The 26,189-nt window shown below is 32.3% G+C and overlaps 1 protein-coding gene across 1 annotated transcript in view; it reads right to left on the bottom strand.

The window, feature by feature from the left end:
- Positions 1-26,189, bottom strand: part of LOC134725666 (DNA-dependent protein kinase catalytic subunit-like) — a 93,115-nt gene that overhangs the window by 28,178 nt on the left and 38,748 nt on the right. The window contains exons 40-74 of the mRNA XM_063589679.1: positions 25,828-25,963; positions 25,340-25,429; positions 24,382-24,446; positions 23,933-24,035; positions 23,500-23,627; positions 22,890-23,094; positions 22,476-22,657; positions 21,566-21,734; positions 21,316-21,381; positions 20,736-20,924; positions 19,760-19,837; positions 18,019-18,153; positions 17,566-17,682; positions 16,995-17,138; positions 16,182-16,333; positions 15,225-15,344; positions 13,126-13,359; positions 12,600-12,749; positions 12,095-12,268; positions 11,715-11,804; positions 10,209-10,419; positions 9,857-10,016; positions 9,191-9,409; positions 8,683-8,801; positions 8,411-8,542; positions 7,871-8,050; positions 7,306-7,393; positions 6,276-6,399; positions 4,917-5,055; positions 4,108-4,182; positions 3,512-3,613; positions 2,749-2,877; positions 2,268-2,366; positions 1,494-1,602; positions 915-1,026 (exon numbers count right to left, since the gene is read on the bottom strand). Coding sequence (XP_063445749.1) covers positions 915-1,026; positions 1,494-1,602; positions 2,268-2,366; positions 2,749-2,877; positions 3,512-3,613; positions 4,108-4,182; positions 4,917-5,055; positions 6,276-6,399; positions 7,306-7,393; positions 7,871-8,050; positions 8,411-8,542; positions 8,683-8,801; positions 9,191-9,409; positions 9,857-10,016; positions 10,209-10,419; positions 11,715-11,804; positions 12,095-12,268; positions 12,600-12,749; positions 13,126-13,359; positions 15,225-15,344; positions 16,182-16,333; positions 16,995-17,138; positions 17,566-17,682; positions 18,019-18,153; positions 19,760-19,837; positions 20,736-20,924; positions 21,316-21,381; positions 21,566-21,734; positions 22,476-22,657; positions 22,890-23,094; positions 23,500-23,627; positions 23,933-24,035; positions 24,382-24,446; positions 25,340-25,429; positions 25,828-25,963 — 4,725 coding nt within the window. The remainder of the gene's footprint in view (positions 1-914; positions 1,027-1,493; positions 1,603-2,267; positions 2,367-2,748; positions 2,878-3,511; positions 3,614-4,107; positions 4,183-4,916; positions 5,056-6,275; positions 6,400-7,305; positions 7,394-7,870; positions 8,051-8,410; positions 8,543-8,682; positions 8,802-9,190; positions 9,410-9,856; positions 10,017-10,208; positions 10,420-11,714; positions 11,805-12,094; positions 12,269-12,599; positions 12,750-13,125; positions 13,360-15,224; positions 15,345-16,181; positions 16,334-16,994; positions 17,139-17,565; positions 17,683-18,018; positions 18,154-19,759; positions 19,838-20,735; positions 20,925-21,315; positions 21,382-21,565; positions 21,735-22,475; positions 22,658-22,889; positions 23,095-23,499; positions 23,628-23,932; positions 24,036-24,381; positions 24,447-25,339; positions 25,430-25,827; positions 25,964-26,189) is intronic.

Raw genomic sequence — 26,189 nt, 5'->3', positions numbered from 1 at the left:
ACAAAGACATCATTTATATTTTTAGAACAGATATAAGATTCCTGCACCTTGCAAAAGCTATGTATTTTTTTGACAGATGTAACATAATTTTTTACTTGAATGTCTGAGCATATATTAAATTGATACATTTCTGGAAATGTTCATGGATAGGATGGATAGAATGTTATGATCAATGCACTATATTTTGTGTATCAAAAAGGTAGTAATAAACTTTGAAAGATATAGATATCAAGTCAGTAACATAAGGTTTTGATTGAATTTCATGCAATCTTATCCAAAACAAAATTATTATGTGCAGTACTGTTTTACAAGAAATGCTCAATGAAATCACCATTCATAAACTTAATGGTTAAACATTGTGTTATCTTGCCAAGAAAAAGCATATTTTGCATCAAGGCAGCAGAAAGCAACATCAATCAAATGTATAATATTTTTGCTCTATATTATTCAATGGTGTAACATTGCCACAGAGATTTCTCTCAAAGTTCTAAATGCTAATTCTAATAATATTGAATCTACACATTTAATAATAATAGTATAACAAGAATGTGTCCCCAGTACACAGATGCCCCCCTCGCACTATCATTTTCCATGTTCAGTGGACCGTGACATTGGGGTGAAAACTCTAATTTGGCATTAAAATTAGAAAGATCATATCATAGGAAAGATGTGTACCAAGTTTGAAGTCGATTGGACTTCAACTTCATCAAAAACTACTTTGACCAAAAACTTTAACCTGAAGCGGGACAGACGGACGGACGAACAGATGAACGGACAAACAGACGCACAGACCAGAAAACATAATGCCCCCCTACTATCATAGGTGGGGCATGAAAAGCAGTTATATTAAAATGAATATGTGCTGAAACAGAGAGTAAAGCATGAATCCAGACAAACTTTTTATGTCACATTACCTGTTGGTAACTATGTCATCCCAGGTGTCAATAGAATCAAGAATTACATGAGGATTTCTTCTTTCCCATTTGGCTAACAGCTGAGTATATGGAACATTTGAGTTGAAATTACCTAAAATTAAAAAAATAATTCATTACTCAGTTTGATGACTTGAAATATACCTGCCAACTTTTCAAAATCCCCATACCTACAACATTGTATGTAAATAAAAGGATTTCAAAAGTCCTGTCTGATCGTCTCAATTCCATTTTAATGTTATAGCCTTTACTTATTCACACGTAAACATGCTTTCTATATTCTATTTAAAGGGATAAACACAACCATCATGCATACATTCACTAAACATTTCATTCATATTCTTATAGCTAAACATGTAATTCATACTCTCAAAGATACAAATAAATATACAAGGGATACTCTCAAGGGTACATGTAAGCATGTCAAGGAAATTCTTAGAGATACATTAGTTTAGATTATTTTTACCAATAAACGCTACAAATTTCAGCTGACAGCCACTATAAACTATCAAGATACTGTTAGACATACAACTAAATCATTAATTCTTTCATAAACCTTACTTTCTAGAGACATAAATTCCAGAAATTCTTGTAATTCCACCAGAGGCTGTAACACCTGTAGTCTAGAGGCTCTACTTGATACAATAAGTACATCTGTACTACACCATTCCTTCAAGAATATTATATAAATGTATCATCTAAGGAGGGAAATTTGAAATTACAATTAGAGTGAAAATCCACTCACATAAACTTGAAGATCATAATTAGGGATTAGAAAAATGCAATAACGTTTTTGAACATGGGTTGTCCTAAAAATTTCCAAATTTAAACATCACAAACAAATATAAAGAATGTGTCTGAGGACACAAAATGTCCCAGCTCAATATTTGCAATTTTCCAAGTTAAAAAGGGGCATAGCTCTAGAAGTTGAATGCTTCACTGCCAAAATTCAAACTCTGTCTGTGTGTTGTTGGTCTGAACATTGTACATGAGTTTCATAAATTTTACATAAGGCAAACTTAAGTTTGTATGCAGAAAAGAAAATGAGACGGCCGGACAGAAGGATGACCAAGGCTGAAAACATAATGCCCCTGTTGACTGCTAAGGGGCATGAAAACATAGCATTCATTATTATGTAGATTGATTGATAGTTTGTTAATGTTTCACCAGTGCAATACTTTATAGATCCAGTTGCAGTGGATAAAAAGATAGAAAAAATGTTTGAGGTAATCCTGTTTTGCCTGACAAACAAAGGTACCTATGATTCCTAATAGATTGTTTAACAAATACAAGATATATTTCTAGAGGCTAGCTGAACATTTTACTAAGTTTTACCTGCAGAAATTTATCTTGTGCCATTTTGGAATAATGGCGAGCTCTGTCATAATCTTGTTGCCATGCATACATTAATGCTAAGTATTCACAGTATCTACTCTGAAATATTAAATTGATGTATTTCAATAGAATCCTTCCTATATGTTATCACTGATTATAAATCGGAAATATATTTAAATTTGAAAACCTTTTATAAAAAAAATATCTTAAATATTCATGACCCAAAATGTATATATATTTCCTCTTTTTGCATTAAATATAATTAAGCAAATAGGTTTTTATTTACAAATATTATATTTCTATGTTTCTATGTCTGCAGTAACATTGAAATGCCAGTAAAACTTAATTTATATAACTGATTGAAAATTAACCCCAATACTGTATAAACTTTATAAGTTTTTTGCTCATGGTTTGTAATAAAGAAAGGTCTAAGTCATTTTTCCGGATAGTTGATCGGATCTACTAGGGTAAACATAATTACCTCCAAAAGTGACTTTTGTTCAGGATTTCTCATAGCACCATCTACAAAATCTAGTAAAGTTTGTTGGTCTTCATCTCCTTGTAACATCAATTTTACTTTACTTCTCATTATGTATTGCAGATAGTGTTCCTGAAATATGATATAATTGAGATTGGAAATAGGGTATGTGACAAAGAGACAAAACCTGACTAAAGAGCAGAAAACAGCCAAAGGCAACCAATGAGTTTTCAACGCAGCAAAAAAAATCAGCACATGGAGGCACACTTCAGTTAGCCCTGAAACAAAATTATATACTAGTTCAGCTAAAACTTAATATATTTACAATTTTACTACACTAGTGTTCCTGATATATATATGAATATCTTTATAAGGTTTACGTTACTTCTCATTATAAATGTGACGTACTATTCCTTAAATATTATTATTAAGTTCAGCTTTCCTTAACTTTTATTATATGCATGGCAGATTATGTTTCTTCTGAAATATTTAGAAGATTTACTTTACTTCTCATGATGCATGTGATACAATATTATTGACATATTAACATCTTTGCTGTTAAAATACATGGGTTAAACACATAAATATAATTTGGATCAAGGTCATATGGGAAACATATGTGTTTTTTTAGTTTAAATGCATAAAAATACAATGATGAGGCCTGGAATCTGTTTACAATAAATGCTTCAGCTGTCAATGTAATTTTTTTCAGATAAAACAATGACCTTGTTTTCCACCAATAAGACCACTTCTTTAGTTTATTTACCTGATAAAATGTATCATCCCATACTTTGGCTATGTTCCCCTCTTCTACAGCTAGGTCTGTCACATTCTGTAGCTCTTTCCATTGAGTTAAATTATTCAAACACTGCAATTCAAATAGATCTATTACTCTACTTTATAAATTAGAATTAAAACTTACTTTGCTTTAACATTATATGGAATGATTACAGTAGTTCATAATGAATGAAGAATGTCTCCCTGTGACACAGCTGATGTCCCTGCTTTCATTCAACATTACAAAAAGACATAACTAATGAACCATAAGTGATGCCACCGAAATTTGAAATTGATCAGTGATTTGTGGTAATAGGCATTGTGCATAAGTTTCATAACATTTGGTTGAGGCAAACTAGAACAGAAAACAATTTCAGGATGTTATACCAACTGACATGGGTAAGACTTAATGCCCCTCTGGTGATGATGGGGGCATAAAAACTTAAAATCTGTCATAAAGTAAGTCATAACTGAAGACTTCCTACTTCATTTATGGAAAATTTGATTTCAGCAAAAGGAATGATGTATATTTGTCAATTTGGTGTTGGGCTCAATATACAAAAGATAGTACTACACATTTCATACCTTCATTCTACAATCATCCCACAGATCTAATTCAGCATCTAATGGTTTCTCTCCTGACCAATCTTTATCTAATGCCTACAAAATAAATAAACAAAGATCTAATTCAGCATCTAACGGTTTCTCTCCTGACCAGTCTTTATCTAAAGCCTACAAAAAAATATAGAGAGATGTTAGTCAGCATCTAAAGGCTTCTCTCCTGACCAATCTTACTCTAATGCCTACAAAATAAATAAACAGAGAATCTGAGATGTAAACAAAATCAAATATATCAATCTAATTCAGCATCTAATGATTTTTCTCCTGACCAGTCTTTATCTAATGCCTACAAAAAAATAAACAAAGATCTAATTCAGCATCTAATGGTATCTCATCTCCTGACCAATGCCTATGAAAAATAGAAATGTTAAAGGTTCTGATTGTGAAATTGCCAATTGGTGTCTAATGATTACAAAAAATAACCAGGCAGATTTTGTTTATAAAAATGTAAAGAAAGATAGTCTACTTGTTTTAAAAGAAATCTACTTTAGTACAACGTACCTTACAATTGAATATATTTACCAAAAATAATAGGCTTCTTCCCCTTCCCCATATCATTTATTAGCATAAGATTGGTTTTAATTAAGCAATGTAAATTTCATCCTAAAAGTATTTGTTTTCAACAGTCTCGGGACCATACTGCCACCCATTTTTCTTATTTTCAACAGACAGACAGGTTGATGGATCTGGCCATGATTATTTCCCTTTTTTTCACTGATTTATCTAAATATTTATAGGGAGAGGGAGTGGAGCACACTAGCAGACAATCTTACTTCTTCATAATAGGTCCTTGCTTTATGATAATCACACCTGGACTCTGCTTCCACAGCTTTCTTTGTTATTTCTTTTGTACCTAACTTGTTTGTAAATATACCCAGTAATACATCAAACTCATCCACTGACTTGTATAACCTACAAATGATAACTTCACATGTACATTTAACACATTATTTCATTATACTTTTTAGAAGTTATGTGATTCTGGAGTTAAACAATATTTCTAATTGCAGCACGATTTCCATGATTAACAAATCCAACAATAAAATGTGCAAGAGAACATACCACATCTTCTTTTTTATATATACTTCTCAATTACATGGTGTTGGATATGACATGGTTACATAATTCTTTAGATTAAATATGTCAAAAATTATATAAAAGTTTTTTAGGTGCTGCAGGTCCATATTTGTGTGAAAGGCTTTCAATTTTTTTCTTAATAAATGATGTCATTTCTTTGCAATATTTCAAAACCTTTTTTTTGCACAGATACAAAAAGAAACAAATCTTTTGAATGGAAATAATTGCTACAAAGAACCTCAACTCTCGTAAAACCATGTAAAGAGGAGAAAACATATTTTATTCAAGTTGCTACATTGTTTTTTTCTTTTTTTGCCATGGCATTGACGTTTGTTTTCAACTTATGAGTTTGAATATCCTTTGGTATCTTTCTCCTTTTTTACCTAGCAAGTTCTATCCACGTAGCTATATCCCTGAACAATGTTAACCCATCATTACACCTTCTTTTTGTATTACATACCTGGCAAGTTCTATCCACTTAGCTATATCCCTGAACACTGTTAACCCATCATTACACCCTCTCTTTGTATTACATACCTGGCAAGTTCTATCCACGTGACTATATCCCTGGACACTGTTAATCCATCATTACGCCCTCTCTTTGTATTACTGTGGATTCATTATTATTCGTTGGATACCAATTTTCGAGGATTTCGTGGGAACAGTTAAACCACGAAATTAAATGTTCAACGAATGACAAATTTTCAATAGGCTTGTATGTAGACTTAGGCAAAACCACGAAATCAAATATCCACGAACATGTAAGTTTTCCTCAATCCACGAAAATTGGTACCCATGAAAATAAATGAATCCACAGTACATACCTGGCAAGTTCTATCCACGAAGCTATATCCCTGAACACTGTTAACCCATCATTAAGCCCTCTCTTTGTATTACATACCTTGCAAGCTCTATCCACGTGGCTATATCCCTGGACACTGTTAACCCATCATTACGCCCTCTCTTTGTATTACATACCTGGCAAGTTCTATCCACGTGACTATATCCCTGGACACTGTTAATCCATCATTACGCCCTCTCTTCGTATTACATACCTGGCAAGTTCTATCCACGTAGCTATATCCCTGGACACTGTTAACCCATCATTACGCCCTCTCTTTGAGCTTCTTGCCTCATCGCCACCTTGAACAATCAACTGATCTTCCAAAACAACAATACCTGGTAATAGATAACATCATTTTAAATTCACTATTTAAAATACCCATTATTTTTGTCCATATTCAACACTCTATAAGAATGATTAATGCCAGATCTTTACAATAAAGTGAATTTCAACTTAATCACAAGGTCTTATTACTTTTGACAAAAAAATATTGAAATTCTACTCATATCTTATTGATAAAAGATCATGTGATGTTTTCCTAAAATGTTTGCAACATTACTGTATGAAATATCATTTAAGGTACTGTCATTGATATTCAAGTGTTATATGGCATGCTTACAATAGCATAAGAAGATCAAAATCAGGTGAATAGGTCAAATGTTGACTTCTACTTATCTTTAAGAGTGTGTGTTGGTTAGTTGCAAACCCTCCTTAGTGTCATAACTCCTTTCAATGATTGTTGTTATTGTATTTACTGATGACTGCACATGTGTACTTACCTAATGGTTGGATATAACTGATGACTGCACATGTGTACTTACCTAATGGTTGGATATTACTGATGACTGCACATATGTACTTACCTAATGGTTGGATATTACTGATGACTGTACATGTGCACTTACCTAATGTTTGGATATTACTGATGACTGCACATGTGTTCTTATCTAATAGTTGGATATTACTGGTGACTGCACATGTGTACTTACCTAATGGTTGGATATCACTGATGACTGTACATGTGCACTTACCTAATGTTTGGATATTACTGATGACTGCACATGTGTTCTTACCTAATAGTTGGATATTACTGGTGACTGCACATGTGTACTTACCTAATGGTTGGATATTACTGATGACTGCACATGTGTACTTACCTAATGGTTGGATATTACTGATGACTGCACATGTGTACTTACCTAATGATTGGATATTACTAATGACTGCACATGTGTACTTACCTAATGGTTGGATATTACTGATGACTGCACATGAGCTGATATTACTGACATCTACAGTTAATTTATTTCTTAATTCAAACAATATATCCTAAAAAAAATCAAAAATTCTTATGTTTGCATGAACTTTAAATTCATTTCTATTTTAACAAATTCATTTCAATACATTATTCACATTTTCTATAAATGTTTATGATAAAATTAAGAATGGAAATGGGGGATGTGTCAAAGGGACAACAACCCGACCATAGAAAAGACAACAGCAGAAGGTCACCAATAGGTCTTCAACGCAGCAAGAAATTCCCACACCTGGAGGCGTCCTTCAGCTGGCCCCAAAAAATATATATACTAGTTCAGTGATAATGAATGCCATGATATTTTCTTTCTTCTGTCCTAACTTGACTAACAAAAGAGGTGGTTTCGTATGCTTTTCTTCTCACAATATTTTTTATATATAGGAAGATGTGGTGATTTTTTTTAATAGACAATTAATGGGCCTCGTCCACTGAAAAACCTTTCTATACTTAAGTCCTAATGACTGACCCAAAATTCAAATAAATAAACTTACCAGAACGCAGCTAATAAAAGGAGGGAAATAATTAGTAGAACTTGACAGGATGGTATCAATACTACTATTGATCTGTTTAATGCTCTCCTGGATCTCACGTTCTGGTTTTACTTCATCCATCTTGTTAAATATAGCTTTAAAAACCTCACTAAACAATAACTTAGCTACTGTGCTGTCTCTCTGTAATAAAACAAATCTTAATGTTATAAATTGTTCGTCTAATGAAAGTAAACTTTAATATATCATGACAGTGAGTTATAATTTTCAATTGTGTTTTTATATCTACTAGAATATTCAATACCATTAGTTAATCTTAGTTTCTGAGATAATTTTTCATTTAAGTAAATTTATCATGCACTCACTATTAGGTTTGTGCACCATGATCACCACTTTAGATATAATTGAACATTTATGGAATACATTTTCCAACACACTATTAATAAGTATAAGTAGGGTTAAATATAAAGTTGTTTATCCTTTTGAAGCCTTAGATTGTACTATTATTTTTCTATATAATACAGCATATAATTGATAACTTACATGAGCTATAGCTTGTAATGGAGCTATTATGTAAGAGTATTTTATTTGTATATCAGGTAAATCACCAATTCGATACTTTCTATACATAGTAACTTGACTTTCTCGTTTACTTTTTTGTTCTGCTTTCACCATCTGAAAAACAAATAAAGTACCAGTAATGAAAGCAACTATGAGACATCACTGTCTGTTAAATTTAGTTTATATACAATGTTAAGCAAGTTCAAAGAGTTAAAGATGCTTCTTTAAATTTTACTACTCTGACAATCATTTACCTCTCTCATTTGTTGGACCCTGATATTTTTTTTGGCGAAGTATACTCTTGTTTTCTCATCGTCTCTTTTGAATCTCCTCTTTAATCGGAAAAATTCACTTTTATCTGCATCATCTTCCTCTGAAACAGAGAAAAAAAATGAGTACAGTATATTCTATAAGACTATTTTTTGTTGCTTAGCTTATTTTTATACAATGTTGAAGCTGTCACAATTGGAATAATAGGTAACATCCAAGTACTTTATCTGAGAAAAGAAATTCAAGAGTTACACTTCCAAATTGCTAAGTTTCTAGTGAACAAAAAAGGCTTTAAGACATATTTTTAGTGCAAAACATTAGCTAAATGAATTACAGATTTATACAGGATAATAAGACACTGGGAAATCTTACTGCAATTATTAAATATTTTTGTAACACAAATTACTATGAACAAAATAAAGCATGATTGTAAACAAATTTGATACTATCAACTGTCAAACCCATCTTTTTTCAGATTTTATTCTAGCTAACCATTAGCTTTCTCTTGTTTCTTCACTTGAGCTCCTGGTCTTGATTTCCCAAACCCTGATCGTGGTTTTAATGATGGCCGATGAATGGATGCCCTTGCTGCCATATCCGCTGTCCCCACTGTAAACATTAAGGAGCTTGATGTTTCTGTGCCCACACTGCTGAAATCTGTGAATGTATCTAAGCTGCTCTGTGTCAACCAGTTAAATGGTGCACGAGAGGCTGAAATTGAAAATCATGAAGATGACTGACCATACAGAAATGATTTATTAGTCTTAATAGAAGCTAAATTCCAATGGAAATAAAACATTCATATTCAGGACACTTACATGTTATATGAATATTTTATTGCTTTGTATTAGACCAGCATTGTAAGTCATGTTTCCTTTATCATTAAGTGTCCTGGGAGGAAACATGTGCTGATTATCTTGTGCCTCTTTGCCATTCTTATTTTGTTCATATCATACATATCTGTTACCAACAGAAGAAACTAAAATCAGTACTGTTTTTGTCTAAATTAATATACATCTTTCACTTAAATGAAGATAATTTTACATATATCAGTAGTTTTAAATTCAATAATTATTATCAGTATCAAAATATAAAACTAAATGTGAGGGTTTCAGAATATATAACATTTATTAAAGGGTGTATAATAGAAATTCTCACCATCTTGTGTTGCAGTGAACTGAACATCTTGTTGAGTGGCCCTGACATTGACACTCATACTCTCTCCTTCTTCCATGTCAGTCTGTGTTGCTAAGGTTGTAGCAAATAATGGGGTCATTGCAGCATGTCTGTGTCTCCAGGACGACTTCACACTCAAATCCTGAAAAAAAAAAATTGGTTCATGTCACAACTCTTAAGTCTTCTTTAATATGAATAAATCAAACTTCCTTTTGAATTAATAAGCTGAAACTTAATGAATAAGAATGTGTATAAAGAATGAAAATGATGATACATCCAGATCACACAGATGTAAACATTTATGCCTTGTATTCAACCCATGTTTAGAAGTTACCTGGAATTTACAATCTTCTAATGGTAACTCAAATATTTCCCTCTGGTAATCTGGACTTTTGGATGTCATCTCAAGAACAAGGTTAGTGGCATAACTAAGGAAGTACTGTTCTGTACTGGGAGAATACATTGCCTCAAACATGGCAACCAGTCTATCTACTGTATGACCTGGTAACCTGGTCTCAGAACTCCAGAAATTCTGTACCATTAACCTTAAATATAAAATCATAGTATGCTTTTATGTGTATAGTAGTAACACTCCATTACATATAGTAATATAGTGGTTTACATATCTCTACAGGTGAAGTTGATGTAACAGTTTGAGCAATAATTTACACCTGTTTGAATTGATTAGTATATGTATTTTTTTCTGCTCAGTATCTAGATATTGTTACATGGTTGGCCAGTATCTGTAGTTGTTTCTTCACTGATGCAATAGTTGTTACCTGGTTGGTAAGTAAATACATGTAGGTTTCTGCTTTGAGTATCAAGTTGTTGTCACATGGTTGGCTAGCAGCTGGAATGTTTCTGCTCTCAGTTTCCAAAAGTTGTTACCTGATAGCCTAGTAAATGTAGTTTCTGCTCTCAGTTTCCAAAAGTTGTTACCTGATAGCCTAGTAAATGTAGTTTCTGCTCTCAGTTTCCAAAAGTTGTTACCTGATAGCCTAGTAAATGTAGTTTCTGCTCTCAGTTTCCAAAAGTTGTTACCTGATAGCCTAGTAAATGTAGTTTCTGCTCTCAGTTTCCAAAAGTTGTTACCTGATAGCCTAGTAAATGTAGTTTCTGCTCTCAGTTTCCAAAAGTTGTTACCTGATAGCCTAGTAAATGTAGTTTCTGCTCAGTACTCAATAGTTGTTACCTGGTTGGCTAGTAAATGTAGTTTCTGCTCAGTACTCAATAGTTGTTACCTGATAGCCTAGTAAATGTAGTTTCTGCTCAGTACCCAATAGTTGTTACCTGGTTGGCTAGTAAATGTAGTTTCTGCTCAGTACTCAATAGTTGTTACCTGATAGCCTAGTAAATGTAGTTTCTGCTCAGTACTCAATAGTTGTTACCTGATAGCCTAGTAAATATAGTTTCTGCTCAGTACCCAATAGTTGATACCTGGTTGACTAGACAAATGGTAATTGTTTCTGCTCAGTATCATATAGTTGTCAACTGGTTGAATAGTAACAGAAGTACGTTGATACGAAATCTACTTCCATGGCATTGATTATGAGACAATAAAGACAAATAACTTTTCTATCATTAAAAAGATTCAATTCATGGCAGTACTCTTTTATACATTTGATATACAGCTATCATGAGATACAGATCAAGTTTATGTTTGGTTTTCCTCAAAGTGATTTATTTCAGGGAGCACTTTTTAAGATATCTACAAAAGTCTGTCTTCAACTTTGTACATAAATTTAGCCTGGAGCTAAAATTTCCAGAAGGAAATAGTCTAAAACAAGAATGTGAAATTAAGCCTATACAAATATGAAGAAACACTCTTTGTAAATAATACCTGCACTGAAGATCTTCATCACCCAATCCTCTCAGTAAGCCATCTTTTGTCTGACGTAAAATCTCTATAGCATCAACATCATCTTCTTCCCTGAAGTCATAACATATAATATGATAACTTATTCTATATACATTATTTAATATTTTCTTGAATATGGAAATTTAACAAAAGCTCTTCAACAGTTTTGAACTAGCCATTTGATTTTTAAGTGCAGGTCATGGTATGAAACAAACCTTATAGTAACCCTTACTTTAAGACCAATGTGATTACAGTTATATAGTCATTGAAGCTAGAACTTTTCAGTCAGATTTGTCAAGTGCTTGATCATTAACCAGTCTACCACATTCGAAGTAGGGTAAAGCCTTATCTAAATGTTCTACCTGTAATTGTCACAGACCCACATCATGATATCATACATGATATTACGACATGAAGCACTAGGATGTGAAGCGAATGCTGTTATAGCAGGGTATATCTGGTTCATCTCTACAGGTTTTAGCTTGACCATGATGGCTTTAACTATCTTCATGGCTGTCAATTGTGTATTTTCATCTCTGAAATGAAAAATAACAATTGTATAAGTTTCACATGTTTTTATAATGAAAGGCTTAAATAAATACTAACTACTCAATTGCAGTAAATTCAGAATTAATGAAATGTTTGTATTGACTGAGCTCAGATCATATTACTCATTCACAGTTATGCCTTTCTATATGAGAGATGCAATAATATATTAAACATTTCAGTCAACGTTTTTCATCCTAACCAATTCAAAATAATAATTAACCAAAATGGAAAAACTGATCTTGGTTAAATAGACTGGAACTTGTCTAATAATCCATAAATATTTCTTTCCAAGTTTAAACATCTATGGCCCAATTTTACCTGTGTGTAAGGTAAGAAAGGAGTCCCTTGCTTTTCAGTTCTATGAAGACATCTGATATTGTATCAATCCTAGATAGCAGAACATCCAAACATAATGTACGAAATTCTCCTCTTAGGTTTGGCATCATAAACAGTAATCTATTTGTGAATCTGTAAAGATAAATTATAAGAATGTAAGCCTAGAAACAAGCTAGTAAATAATAAATGTACATGGGATATATTTTACTAGTTATTGTTACATAATGTTTCTAGACTGACTGGTGTTATGTCAAACAAAGAATGATAAAACATATATTCTCAGCTTCTTTCTATTATTCTATTGTTCATTTTATAAAAATAAATCCAAATAAAAACGGAAATCCAAAAAAAAGAAAAATATTGCCATCGTCTATAAAAGACAAATATAATTAATAAGCACTACGAGGGAGAACAAAGATGAGAATACCAATTTGATTTCAATCTATAAGGATGATCTCAAGCCATTCCAAGTGGCACCAGTTATGTTGCTCATGACAAGAAGAATTACCTATCAGCTATGGAAACATAATGTTTATGCATCCTGTGTACACAGATGATAAAATTGTCTGGTTTGGCCACCTGGATACTGAGTAAAGTTTTAGTTGCATGATCATGTAGGAATCCTTCAGTCTCTCGTTCTTTCTCTGCCAAGTATTTTAGTATCAACCCAACAACTTCTGCAGCAGCACTGTATACTATCTTGTAATGGTTGGTCATTTGGTGGGTCACAACCCCAAAAAATCTGAAAAGGAATAAACAAGTGAAACTGCGAGCTACTGCTCACTGATGATACCCCCGCCGCAAGTGGATAATATAAATAGTGTAAAAATATGCAAGTGTTCAGTAAACAGGAAGTTGTCGAGTGATGAATCTGAAAATGCATCACACGGTATAGCTGACTTATATAAATCCTGAAACCAAATTTCAGAAATCCTTGTATTGTAGTTCCTGAGAAAAATGTGACGAAAATTTTCAACTTGGCTATCATGTGTAAAATTATACAAGTGTTCAGTAAACAGGCAGTTGTCAAGTGATCAATCTGAAAACGCATCACAAGGTATAGCTGACTTAGATAAACCCTGAAACCAAATTTCAGAAATCCTTGTATTGTAGTTCCTGAGAAAAATGCGACGAAAAATATTCATGGGATGGATGGACTGACAGAAGGACAGACAGAGGTAAAACAGTATACCCCCCCTTTTTTAAAGCGGGGGTATAAAAAAGAAAAGTAAATGTATAATCATATATTCAAGTTTGGATTCAATCCATTATAATGGTGTCGTTATTTGGAAACCCCTTGTGTGCACAATTCCAATACCAAGTATTTAGCTTTTTTCATATTATTCTTGTATAAAAATTTACTAATAAACAGACTGGTAACAAATTGAATACCCTTGCTTCTTCAGTGTTGGATATAATTCAAATACAAAATAAATACAATAAGGACAATATAACTAGCCTTTCTCTGTCAACTGGCGCTGTTGGTCCATAGGGAGGGAGCTGACAAGACAGGACCACGCCTAGAACTTGTATACCTCTGCCATCATTATCATATATCTTTATAGAGTACTAACCTTTCTCTGTCAACTGGTGCTGTTGGTCCATAGGAAGGGAGCTGACAAGACAGGACCACGCCTAGAACTTGTATACCTCTGCCATCATTATCATATATCTTTATAGAGTACTAACCTTTCTCTGTCAACTGGTGCTGTTGGTCCATAGGAAGGGAGCTGACAAGACAGGACCACGCCTAGAACTCGTATACCTCTGCCATCATTATCATATCTTTATACAGTACTAACCTTTCTCTGTCAACTGGCGCTGTTGGTCCATAGGGAGGGAGCTGACAAGAAAGGACCACACCTAAAACTTGTATACCTCTGCCATCATTATCATATATCTTTATAGAGTACTAACCTTTCTCTGTCAACTGGTGCTGTTGGTCCATAGGGAGGGAGCTGACAAGAAAGGACCACACCTAAAACTTGTATACCTCTGCCATCATTATCATATATCTTTATAGAGTACTAACCTTGCTCTGTCAACTGGTGCTGTTGGTCCATAGGGAGGGAGCTGACAAGAAAGGACCACACTTAAAACTTGTATACCTCTGCCATCATTATCATATATCTTTATAGAGTACTAACCTTTCTCTGTCAACTGGTGCTGTTGGTCCATAGGGAGGGAGCTGACAAGAAAGGACCACACCTAGAACTTGTATACCTCTGCCTTCATTATCATATATCTTTATACAGTACTAACCTTTCTCTGTCAACTGGCGCTGTTGGTCCATAGGGAGGGAGCTGACAAGAAAGGACCACACCTAAAACTTGTATACCTCTGCCATCATAATCGTATATCTTTATAGAGTACTAACCTTTCTCTGTCAACTGGTGCTGTTGGTCCATAGGGAGGGAGCTGACAAGAAAGGACCACACCTAAAACTTGTATACCTCTGCCATCATTATCATTTATCTTTATATAGTACTAACCTTTCTCTGTCAACTGGTGCTGTTGGTCCATAGGGAGGGAGCTGACAAGACAGGACCACACCTAGAACTTGTATACCTCTGCCATCATTATCATATATCTTTATAGAGTACTAACCTTTCTCTGTCAACTGGTGCTGTTGGTCCATAGGGAGGGAGCTGACAAGACAGGACCACGCCTAGAACTTGTATACCTCTGCCATCATTATCACCTCCTTTCAGCAATTCATAAACTGAACTGAAAATATATAAAATTACTGTAGACTCATATATTTTTGGGGGTAGATTGTGGATATTATGGATATGAGATTTCATGAATCTCAGCATAAACAGGCTATTGCAAACTTTTAATTCGTTGAATATTTGAATTTGTGGTTCTCCTTCAACCATGAAACCCATGAAAAATTGGTATACATCAAATAATTATGAGTCCACAATGGGATTTTTTTTTGGTGCACTGTAAATTATGTCCCTTCTTTGTAGAAATCAGGCAACTCATAAAAATGCCGAAAAAAAACCTGCTGAACCAACAAACCTATTTCAGTCATTTTCAGTTAGAAATGATAGTTCCTTCTATGTTATGTGTCTAGTAGTTCAAGATATACAGTTGGGTGCAGACCAAGCATTACATATAGTTAACGCAAGTTAACGCGGCGTGCACATATTTCGTTAGTTAACTTTAAATTTCGCGTTAACTTCATTTACGTTAACGCGGTCAAAATGGAAATTTCTAATGTCTACTCGAGTAAACATGCGTGTGCATTTGTACATTAGTTTATGTTGTTAAAATGACTTAATATTTTACTTTTTTGTGTTTGGAACCTTACCATTCAAAAACACTCTTTATCAACGCAGCGTTAATGCTGCCTTAACATGGAGTGCATGCGAGTAAACGCTGCATTAGCTTTTAAGCACGTTTACATGTAATGCTTGGTCTGCACCCAACTGTAGCTGAAATATTTTTAGGAAAGACAGAAAAAGAAAAGGAATGTTAAATTCATGCATCATTATAAGGATTACGTTTTTTACAATAAAGCTTTTAAAGGGGGGGGGGGGTTGATTATTAATCTCTTACTTGTAAGGAATTTCCACTCTATCTTTCCAGCATTGAAGTGTGGTTTTGAGAAGATCTAAATTACTTTTAAACACTTGTTTCGTCTCATGATAGACATTTTTCATCAGGAAATCAACAACTCTAGATGCCATGGCTTTCTCCTCTGGTGTATCCTGCAATAAAATCAATAAGCATTTAATGGTAAAAGTGTTTCCATTGTAATGATTCTCAGCAATATTCTACAAGACCAAATCATTTCATTATTCTTCAGGCAATGTTATTCTCAAGTTTATCTTCATTGCTCTCAAGATCAAACATTATATCAAATTTTAGTGACACTTTATTGACCAGAATGTGATCAAATAAAATAAAAAGTTCCAACTATAAAGGGTTGACTGGAACTTCATTATTATTTTGAATTTATAACGGTCTATTGCATTTTCCATTTCCGAAAAAGTCAAAGAATTAGACAAACTAGTAATTTTAGTAAATCAAATCATCGTTATATAAATGTGAATCTTTATTCAACCTATTTTAGGTTTATTGGTGACTATCATGTCTTTGTAAATTCACTATATAGATATAAGAATATGTGGTATGAGTGCCAATGAGACAACTATCTCATCTAAATCAAAATGTGTAAAAGTAAACCATTAAAGGTCAAAGTCCAGGCTTCAACAAGGATCCTTGGCTCACACCAAACAGCAAGCTATAAAGGGCGCCAAAGATGACTATGGTAGTGTAAAACCAATGTCAACTTACAGGCACGTCATGGCTCACCAATTTACTTTTCCGATAATTAATGATAAAGCAGACTTAGTAGTTAGTAGATACCTGAGGTATAGCTACTTTGTTCCATGACAACATGGTTACCATGACATCCACAAGGAACACATTGATTCCACTGTCTCCATAGGTACCGCCTAGTAACAGCTGACAAAGGGGACGTAACCAATGTCTTGCAAATGGTTTGAATATCTGGAAATTTGAAATGATTAAAAATATCAATAGCATTAAATTATTTATCTAAGCTTGATAAAGAATTTGGAAAATTATATATTTCCAATAAAAGAAAATCATTCAAATTTAACTTAAATGTCACTACAAAATTGTATCTGATACTTGAAACTTATCATTGGTTCGTTTAATATAATGAAGTTTTTCCGATTAAAATAGTGTATATAAGACTTAAAACCTAAAGCATTGTGAAAAGTTATGTTATGATTTTACAATGAAGTCGATACAACTCTTGAAATATTTTTTTTTCTAAGATATTGTTTGTACAAAAAAAATTTGATATAAAACTGAAATTCATCCTTTCAGAATCAGTATTGACCTTACAAGGGCAGTATAGCCAGTCAAGGTCATTAAAAACTTCCATTTGTCAGAATAAGTCTTGACTTACAGAGGAAGTATTAATGATGAGTTTTGTGAGATATAGTTTAACATTCCTGGTAGTTCTTGGATTCTTTAGTTTTTCCATTATATTTTTCATCCACTGTGGCAATTCCGGAACAACTCCCTGTCAAGTATGGAAAATACAAGTGAATAAAATTTAGTAATACTAAAATACAGAACAAAAAAACCAGGAGCACATAACTTACACCATTCCCATAGCTTCAGAACATCAAATTTGAAAATAGTTAAAAACTGATGGAATAATAGCTTGTTCTGGTTGTAAAATTGTTTAATGAAATTTTGATAAAGCTTAAAGACAACTTGATCTGTTGAAAGACACATGAGAAAATGCAAGTATTTTCAAGAATTAAGTGAATGTTCGAGAAGAGCTATATCATCATAAGGATTTGACTATACATATAAAATTGTTACATTAATTAGAGAAGAGCTTCTAATTTACCACTTCAACCTTTGGTATAATACTGGATTGTTGCATATGTTTGAGAAGAGCTATAGATGGAGCCATACACTCGTGCTGATTTAGTTCATCCATATCAAGTTCTACATAGTCTTCCTCAACTATAACTCCTTTGTCCTGAGGAAAGTGTAATAAGGCAAATTATATTACTAGCAGTTTAGTATGTACTTTTTAAGAAAGGAAAATAAATATATAGCTTTTCATATACATATATGAAACTGGTCTGAAGGGTCTAAAACCCAATTTTTATTTTTTCTAAATGAAAATGTTGATTTTGAGTAAAATTTGGGTACAATTACCTTTTTCCTTATTTTATTGAAAATACATACTTGAAATTTCCAACTGAACAGTGGAAAATCCTGATTTAAGGTTGAATTTCTTTTTTGTTTCTGATTATTTCTTTTTCTAAATCTTAAGTTTGATCTTTTCTTGAGTTGATATTCCTGGTGCATTACGTTTTCACGCAGCTTTTGATTACAATTGCGCGCATTTTTTTTGACAGGTAAACTCAGGTAAAATACAGGTAATAATACTTATCTATTTATAATTAGTTCAATTATTTACAAGTATAAGTACTCATTCCATTAGTCTTGGTCCCCTACTCACCAACGATGAGGTGGAAGTGGGATTTCGAGCAAGATAAGTCCGTTTTATCATGCACAAGCACTAAATCCTAGAAATATGTACAGATAGAAATGTTAAATTTTAAAACGCTAAAACATAGCTAATGATAAAGGTAATAGTATTGATAATTTCATTACATGTAGGTACGTGTCGAAACTACATGTTTGTGCCTTGGTGTAACTTTACAAACTAACTTAAACCTTTTCACTCTGAAATATTCGCAATGAAGTTACATGTATTAAGCTATAATACGGAGTTTATAATGATCACTTTATAATTGGTTTTATAATTCAATATGAACAATATATAGTTTGAATTAAGAAATATTTTCAAAATTAATAATTGATAGTCATATTTATTATGAAAATAAAAAATATATAGTCAATCATAATTTAACTTAATTTTTATTTATATGTTTACCTGAGTTTACCTGTAAAATAAATGCTCGCAAATGTAATCAAAAGCTGGGCGCAAACGTAAAACATTATAATCCCCAAATGCGCGCAAACGTAGTGCGCCCAATATTCCATATTTAGCTACTCAAATGAGAAAAAACATTCTCTAATTTTTGTGCTAATTTCACATTTCCTGACCATTCTGAGAAAAATATTTCTCCTCCCTAGTGAAAAATCTGTTTAACTGTCTAGAGGTGAGAAATATTGTCATATACTTGTTGCAGTTGTGGAATCTATTTTTCTCAGTTGAGTAGCTAGAAAAAAGGGTGATAAACAGTAATCAAAAGTCTTTTAACTCAAAGAAGTTCTTAGTAACATCTCATGTCAATGCTTTCCTCCTTTCGAAAAGATTGCAGCCAAGGATATTCTCTCTCATTTTCAAAATAAAAGATACTGTAAATTCAGAAATTATTGCTTGCATTTATTATTGCAATTTTGTCGTAAAAGACTTAAATGCAATTTTTAATTTTTACGATTGTGAGAAAAATCCTGTTTAATTCAAATAAAATATTTCAAAATGCGAGGTTAATTTATTGCGTCTACAACTCCGTCACAATTTTCGCATTATTAAAAACCTCACAATAATTTCTGAATTTACAGTAATCTATCTGATAAGTATAAGAGCAATGGTGTCAATAACTTACTTCCTGGTCATCATCTGGTTCTGTGCTGGATTTCTTGACCAGAGATGGTTTTCTGTTCTTATCTTTGTCTGCTAAAAACTGTAAAATATGTATCATTACATTAATTATAAGGAAAATTGTTTTAATAATCCAATAATTTGTGCAAGTAATTTACATCAAATTAAAAACTAAGGTTTTATCATGGAGAATTTTTTATGAAGAAAATATCTACACAACAAACACTATACATGGAATTATATTGTTTGAAAATTTGTGTGATTTTTTTGTTGCTTTAATATACACATCCCTACTGATTCAGAAATTCAATAGGTCTGACCCATAGTGTAGTTAACTATTGGATGCGACTACCTTGTTTTATACTGTTAAGTCTGTTATATCTACTTTACATGACTCTGCACATATGTATGCCGTCATACTTTGAACCACAAAATTATTTGATGTCTACCTGTGCGAATTTCAAACACGCAATTTTACACCAGTACTGAAAACCCTCCATCCTTTACAGGTAGACTTTACATAGATAAATAAAATCGTATAAGATAAGCAAAATGAGGATGGTAAATTTGATGGATGCCTTTTTGTGCTTCATTGTTACATTTGTTATTCTTATAGTGATTAAGATGATAACACAATGTCAACTGCTGTGCCCCTATTTTTGACATTTTTACTCATTGATTATGTTTGTTTTGTTCACACATTGTTGACAATGTAATGGAATTTGATGCGACTGTCATACAAGTGAGAGGTTTAGCTAGCTATAAAACCAGGTACCAAGTCAGGAATATGACAGTCGTTATCCATTCGATTGATGTGTTTTGGACTTTTGATTTTGCCTTTTGATTTTGGACTTTCCTTTTTGAATTTTCCTCGGAGTTCAGTATTTTTGTTTTTAATTTTCTTAATAACATAAAGGTCCATATCTATTTACTTGAAATTTTTATATATCTACTTAGGTTTTTATCAGTAGAAAGTTTACCTGAGAAGCACCTGAAGCAGAGAAGTCATACTGGTTAATGTCTTCATGTAAGCTACTATCACCAAGATACATAGAAGCCAGATTAAAGGAAGATGAATATTCCATATCTTCTTCATCTCCATCTCTTTCCCTCTTTTCTTTCACTTCATTCCTTATTGATACAAATTTCTTCTTTCTCTCATATGGAGCCTAACAATACAAAGAAGGCAATAAGTACAAGTTTCAACATATTACTGTGAGGATTGTTTAATACTTTAATAGTTACAATCAGGTACCTTCTTATGAGTAAACTTGTAATTCTCTATATCAAATCCAGGCACATTTAAAACCTTTAGAAAGAAAGCCTGCTTGAAAAAAGTATCTTTGATACTATTATCAAAGGCATAAAATATCAAGAATCTTAGGAAGTTAAATGCAACTTGAAGAAGGAAATTAAAGATAAATTAGCCAATCATTAGCTGCGAAACTTTAAATTACATTAGGTAAACAATATTCTAAATTTTTTAACATAACTTAGCTCAAATAACAAAACTGATCATGATCAATCATATCACAATACATATACACTGATTGAACTCACCTTGACCTCTATAGGGAAATTGTATTCCTTTTCTTTGTCTAAAAGGTTGTCATATAAGAACTGTCTCTGAAAGATAAAACAATCAGTATATAGGTATAAGGACTACCTACCATTCTTTTTCTATCTAAAACATAAAAAAAATACATTTCACATATATAAATCTATAATAAATGACTGGTTTGCTTTGTTTGATATTCTGGAAATATTATTTTGGTTTTGTCACCTCAAAAATTTATTAATAATCTCTAACCTTGGCTTCATTTTCTCCAAACAGGAAGACAGCATAAAACTTGGCATCAGTCTGTGTACATGATACCACCGATATGAGGAGATTGTATGCTGCACAGTGGTATTCTCTTCTCAAGTCTAACAGAGTCGCCTCCCCTGTCATATCTTCACTCTTGGCATCATGTGCACACCTGTTAAAAAGAGAAGGCAAGATTAAACTTGATATCAGTCTGTGTATATGTAATTGCAGTATATTGCCAAATTCATTTTTGTCTATTATAATACAAAACTTCATATTGGGAAAATAGATATATAAGAATATGTGGTATGAGTGCCAATGAGAAAACTCTCCATCCAAGTAACAATTTGTAAAAGTAACCCGTTATAGTTCAAAGTATGGAGCCTTGGATCAAACTAAAAAGCAAGCTATACAGGGCCCCTAAAATGACTAGTGTAAAACCATTCAAACAGGAAAACTAACAGTCTAATCTATATAAAAAACGAGAAATGAGAAACACTTGTGAACCACATCGACAAACGACAACCACTGAACATCAGGTTCCTGACTTAGAACCAGTGCAAACAAATGCTGTGGTTCATTATATATTTGAGTAAGTAAGACAAAGAAGGTACACACACACCAGTTACAAATAGAAGACAAGATTAAACTTGGTATCAGTTAGCTTACATATAATTGTAGAAAAATGTTAAAAATTTATTCGGTTGTATCATTATGTAAAACTTCATACTAGGAAAATGTTTTTTACATGGTTTAGTGAACAGGATGGGAAATTGATAACTGTTGTTTATATGAATTAGCTAAAAAATCATTTTTACTCATATTTTGAGCATACAGAATGGTTTAATTGGCACACAATCATCTTTGCTCTTTAAATAAAGTAAAAAACATATCACTATTTATAAGTAAATACCTCATAACAATTTGTGTCATTTCTTTCCCAGTGTCCACTTTGGCATCTCTCACTTGACAGAATGTTCTGTTGATCTCAGAAGTTTTGTTGAACACCTGATCTTTTGACATTCTTGAATACAGAACTTCAAACATTTCAAAACAACAAAGTCTAGAAATCAGCCATCCATCCATGTCTTTACTCTGTTATTGATATTGAAAAAATAAATTGACTATTTGTTTAACTTTAAACCTCATGGTCCTGGAGTTAAATTAGAATACCTATTGGCATGTTTTAATTTCATATTTAGACATTTTCACATGTAAGCATATTAATCTTTCTGAAGTTAAATACTTTTTAACGAAATAATACTTAAAAAAAATTAAGCCATATTACAATCTACATATAATATATATCAATATTATAATACAACACCTTAGGTTTGGCTTCCACAATACTTCTTAGTTTCTCCATATTTGCCACAAAAAACTGACTCAATGTTGATAACTGTACTAATCGTAACATGGTAACTAGAACTTTGTCAACAGTCGCTCGTCTTATTTCTCCAGGGTAACGACCTTCTTCACAGAAAATCTTGTAAGGTACATCTAATGCTGATATCTGTTTATCTCCTGGTAATCTGAAGTAAACAAATTAACAACATGTATAGCTCTTCATTGGTATAAATGATCTGTGGAACAACTGCTTTCTTCACAAGTTTTATTTTTCATTTTTAAAGTTAAATCAGGTAGTATAATATCCATAAAACTTTGATTCTGATTTTTAGAGGGTTTCTTTTTTTCAAGATGATCAAATATGTCTATTAAGTGGTGGAGTAATAAATTTCAAAGGATTGTGAAAAAACTGTCAGTTTGTGTCTGTTTTCCCAGTTTTAGGACTAATAGGTAGGGACTCAATAGAAAGGGACAGGTACTAAATTTCATGGTTTGAGTAAAATGCAAAATGCATTAAAATTGGTACTAAAAAACTTTTGCACTTTCACAATGCTTGCAGTGGACAGGTAAACTGTGTAAGAAAATAATACCTTTTAATAAATTTGCTGAGTGATGCAACAATCTTGTCCTCGTAAACATGAACCTTCTCTCTACAGAATATACTGATTATAACTTCCAATAGCATCAAACTTCCTGATAACTCCAATGCACTCAGTATCTAACAAAATATAACATATATTTACAATTTGAAAATCTAATGTCTAAATCAAAATATACTATCCCCAGCATTTTTATTTAAAGTAGGCCAAATTTTTCATAACATATTTTGTAATTTTCATTTCTGTCCAATAACTGGTCTTTTTGGAGGAAATAAGACTTTTCTTAAATAATTTTAAAATTATCTATATCATCTATTTCATGAATTAAATTTGAATGGTCCAAAATTGTATCATGATAAAGAAACTCTGTGACAATTCCATTGAAATCCATCAAGTGGTTAAGTTACAAAATATTTCTACCAACCCTATCTAATGTTGATGTGTAAGTCTGATATTCAGGACTCTCCTTTTCAAACTCTGTACTTTTCAGAGGGAAATTGTCTGCTATAAGTCTGTCAAGACTAGCCCTGCAAAAATAAATATTACACTGAAGAAAAAATAAGAGATTAATAAATATTACATTAATAACTTATAGCTTTATAACTTTACATTGATACATTTATTTTTATTTTTGAAAGGTACCCCAGCACTTGTTTCTAAACATTTACACAAAAATTATATACAAGCATTTATAACTGAGTGGTAAATCTTTTCCTTGCATGCCTTCAATTAGAATATATATGAATTGTCAAAGTGTTTCAACTAAAATTCAACCTAATTTGTAAGTTATTAAAACTGTTTTTCACAATGCCTATTCATGCTCATCTACTTTCAAGTACATAATATGATATTAAATCTGGAAAACCAACTTACTTCAATTTCTTCTCATGAGGATTTGGTAGCAAAGCAAAGAATGCTAATAACTCTAACACTCGGCACTGAAAATAAATGTTTCAAATACTATACAAGTAACTGTGAATTGAGACACTGAATCTCCAAAGGGAGATAACTCAAATTATAAAACATGCTGCTGAACAATAGAAATTAAAATATTTTGCCAAGAACCATTTTACACATATTTCAAGAACATTTCTAGGGTTCCAAAAACTTCACGATTTTTCCTGGTAGCCTAGGTTGCATGGGAATCTTAAGAACAGGTTTGTAAAGGTTAATTAGATGATAAATGGCTGGCCCGTGTTAAGAGAGAGCCACATCTCTTGCACGTTAAAGACACCCTTGTAGATTTCGAAAAAGAGTAGGCTAATGCCGCTACAAGGCAGCACTCGCACCCGCAAAGTGGAAAGGGATTAATATAAGTTGCAAAACTTGTTTCCCAATCCACTATAAATAAATATGTTTAAACTAAAGGTTAATTCATTTTTCTTTTTAAACAAGTATCTTCTAAGTATCCCATCATATTATATATAATACTATGAAATGTACAGGAAAAAGATAAGTTTCATTATTATATAATTCCATTAGATGTATGTTTCATTATAATACTTTATTCTGATTGGCTAACTGCACGTCACATCTTATTCCTTAAGCAATTGCATTACTCAATAAAACCTATCATTCATGATAACATATGGTCCCACAATAAAGTGCACAGGTGAATTAAATAAAAAAAATATTGTTTTCATGATCATAGCTAAAAAATGTAATTATAAGTATTGATGCTTCTTTTTGTAACTTCATAGGGTTGTAAAAGCGTTGACCGTGCGCCCTTTTTTAGCTTCCACGCTTCATACCAAATGTACTTCGGTCAACACTTTTACACCCCAATGAAGTTACTAAAAGACGCATTCAATTCTTAAATATATGATCTTACTTTGAAATCTAAGTTTGCTTTATTTGTCAATAGAGTTTGATACATCATGAAGACTTGATCAAAGGCCTGGTGTGCTGGGGATGATGCTATCTGTAAAAGAAAGAAAATATATGTTTTCTGTGAAAGTTTTTATTTAAAAAAACTTTAAAAATATGAATCATACATTAATATTTTGTTAATAACCTAGCTTTAAAATGTTACCCTTTCAATAAGAATGTTCTTCGATAATTTATGTTGGTTATTCTGGTAAAGAGTTAAAATAAGTTCTTTCAGGACAAGCATTCTATACCCTGATACTCAGTATTGCTGTTGTTTATGTATGTATTCAAATTATTAATAAACAGTATGATTCTTAACACTTTATGATTTTTCAATTTAAGAGCAAAAATGTTGTCTTATTGCCCATGTTGAATAAGTGTCAAGTCAAAGGTCCTTGTGTAATACTTAACAACAGAACAGGTCCTCCAAATAACTACAATAAATCTTACCTTGCTATCAATCAGGATTAACTTGGATAAAACAAGCAAAGCCATACTCTGAAGATCTAAACTGGCTTTGTCTCCCCACCAACTAGATAGTTTTCCCCACTGCTCAAGGACAGAGTTTACAATGGCAGCACTCTCACTAAAAACATATTATATATACTGTAGCATATATTAGTCAACTGTTGTTTGCAAATTTAAATCAAGGGAAGATCTTAATATTATCAAACAAATTTGCAGTGACATTATTTAAAAAAAAATGGTGTGTTCCAAGTTACACTGATAAATCAGTATCTGCTTGCTTTCATAATATTTTAAGCTGTACAAACAGATTTCTATATTTTAGTGCTAAATCACATTATTGCTCT

This window comes from Mytilus trossulus, chromosome 7, assembly GCF_036588685.1.
Source record: "Mytilus trossulus isolate FHL-02 chromosome 7, PNRI_Mtr1.1.1.hap1, whole genome shotgun sequence".
NCBI lineage: Eukaryota > Metazoa > Mollusca > Bivalvia > Mytilida > Mytilidae > Mytilus > Mytilus trossulus.
This window is presented reverse-complemented; position numbering and strand designations above follow the sequence as displayed.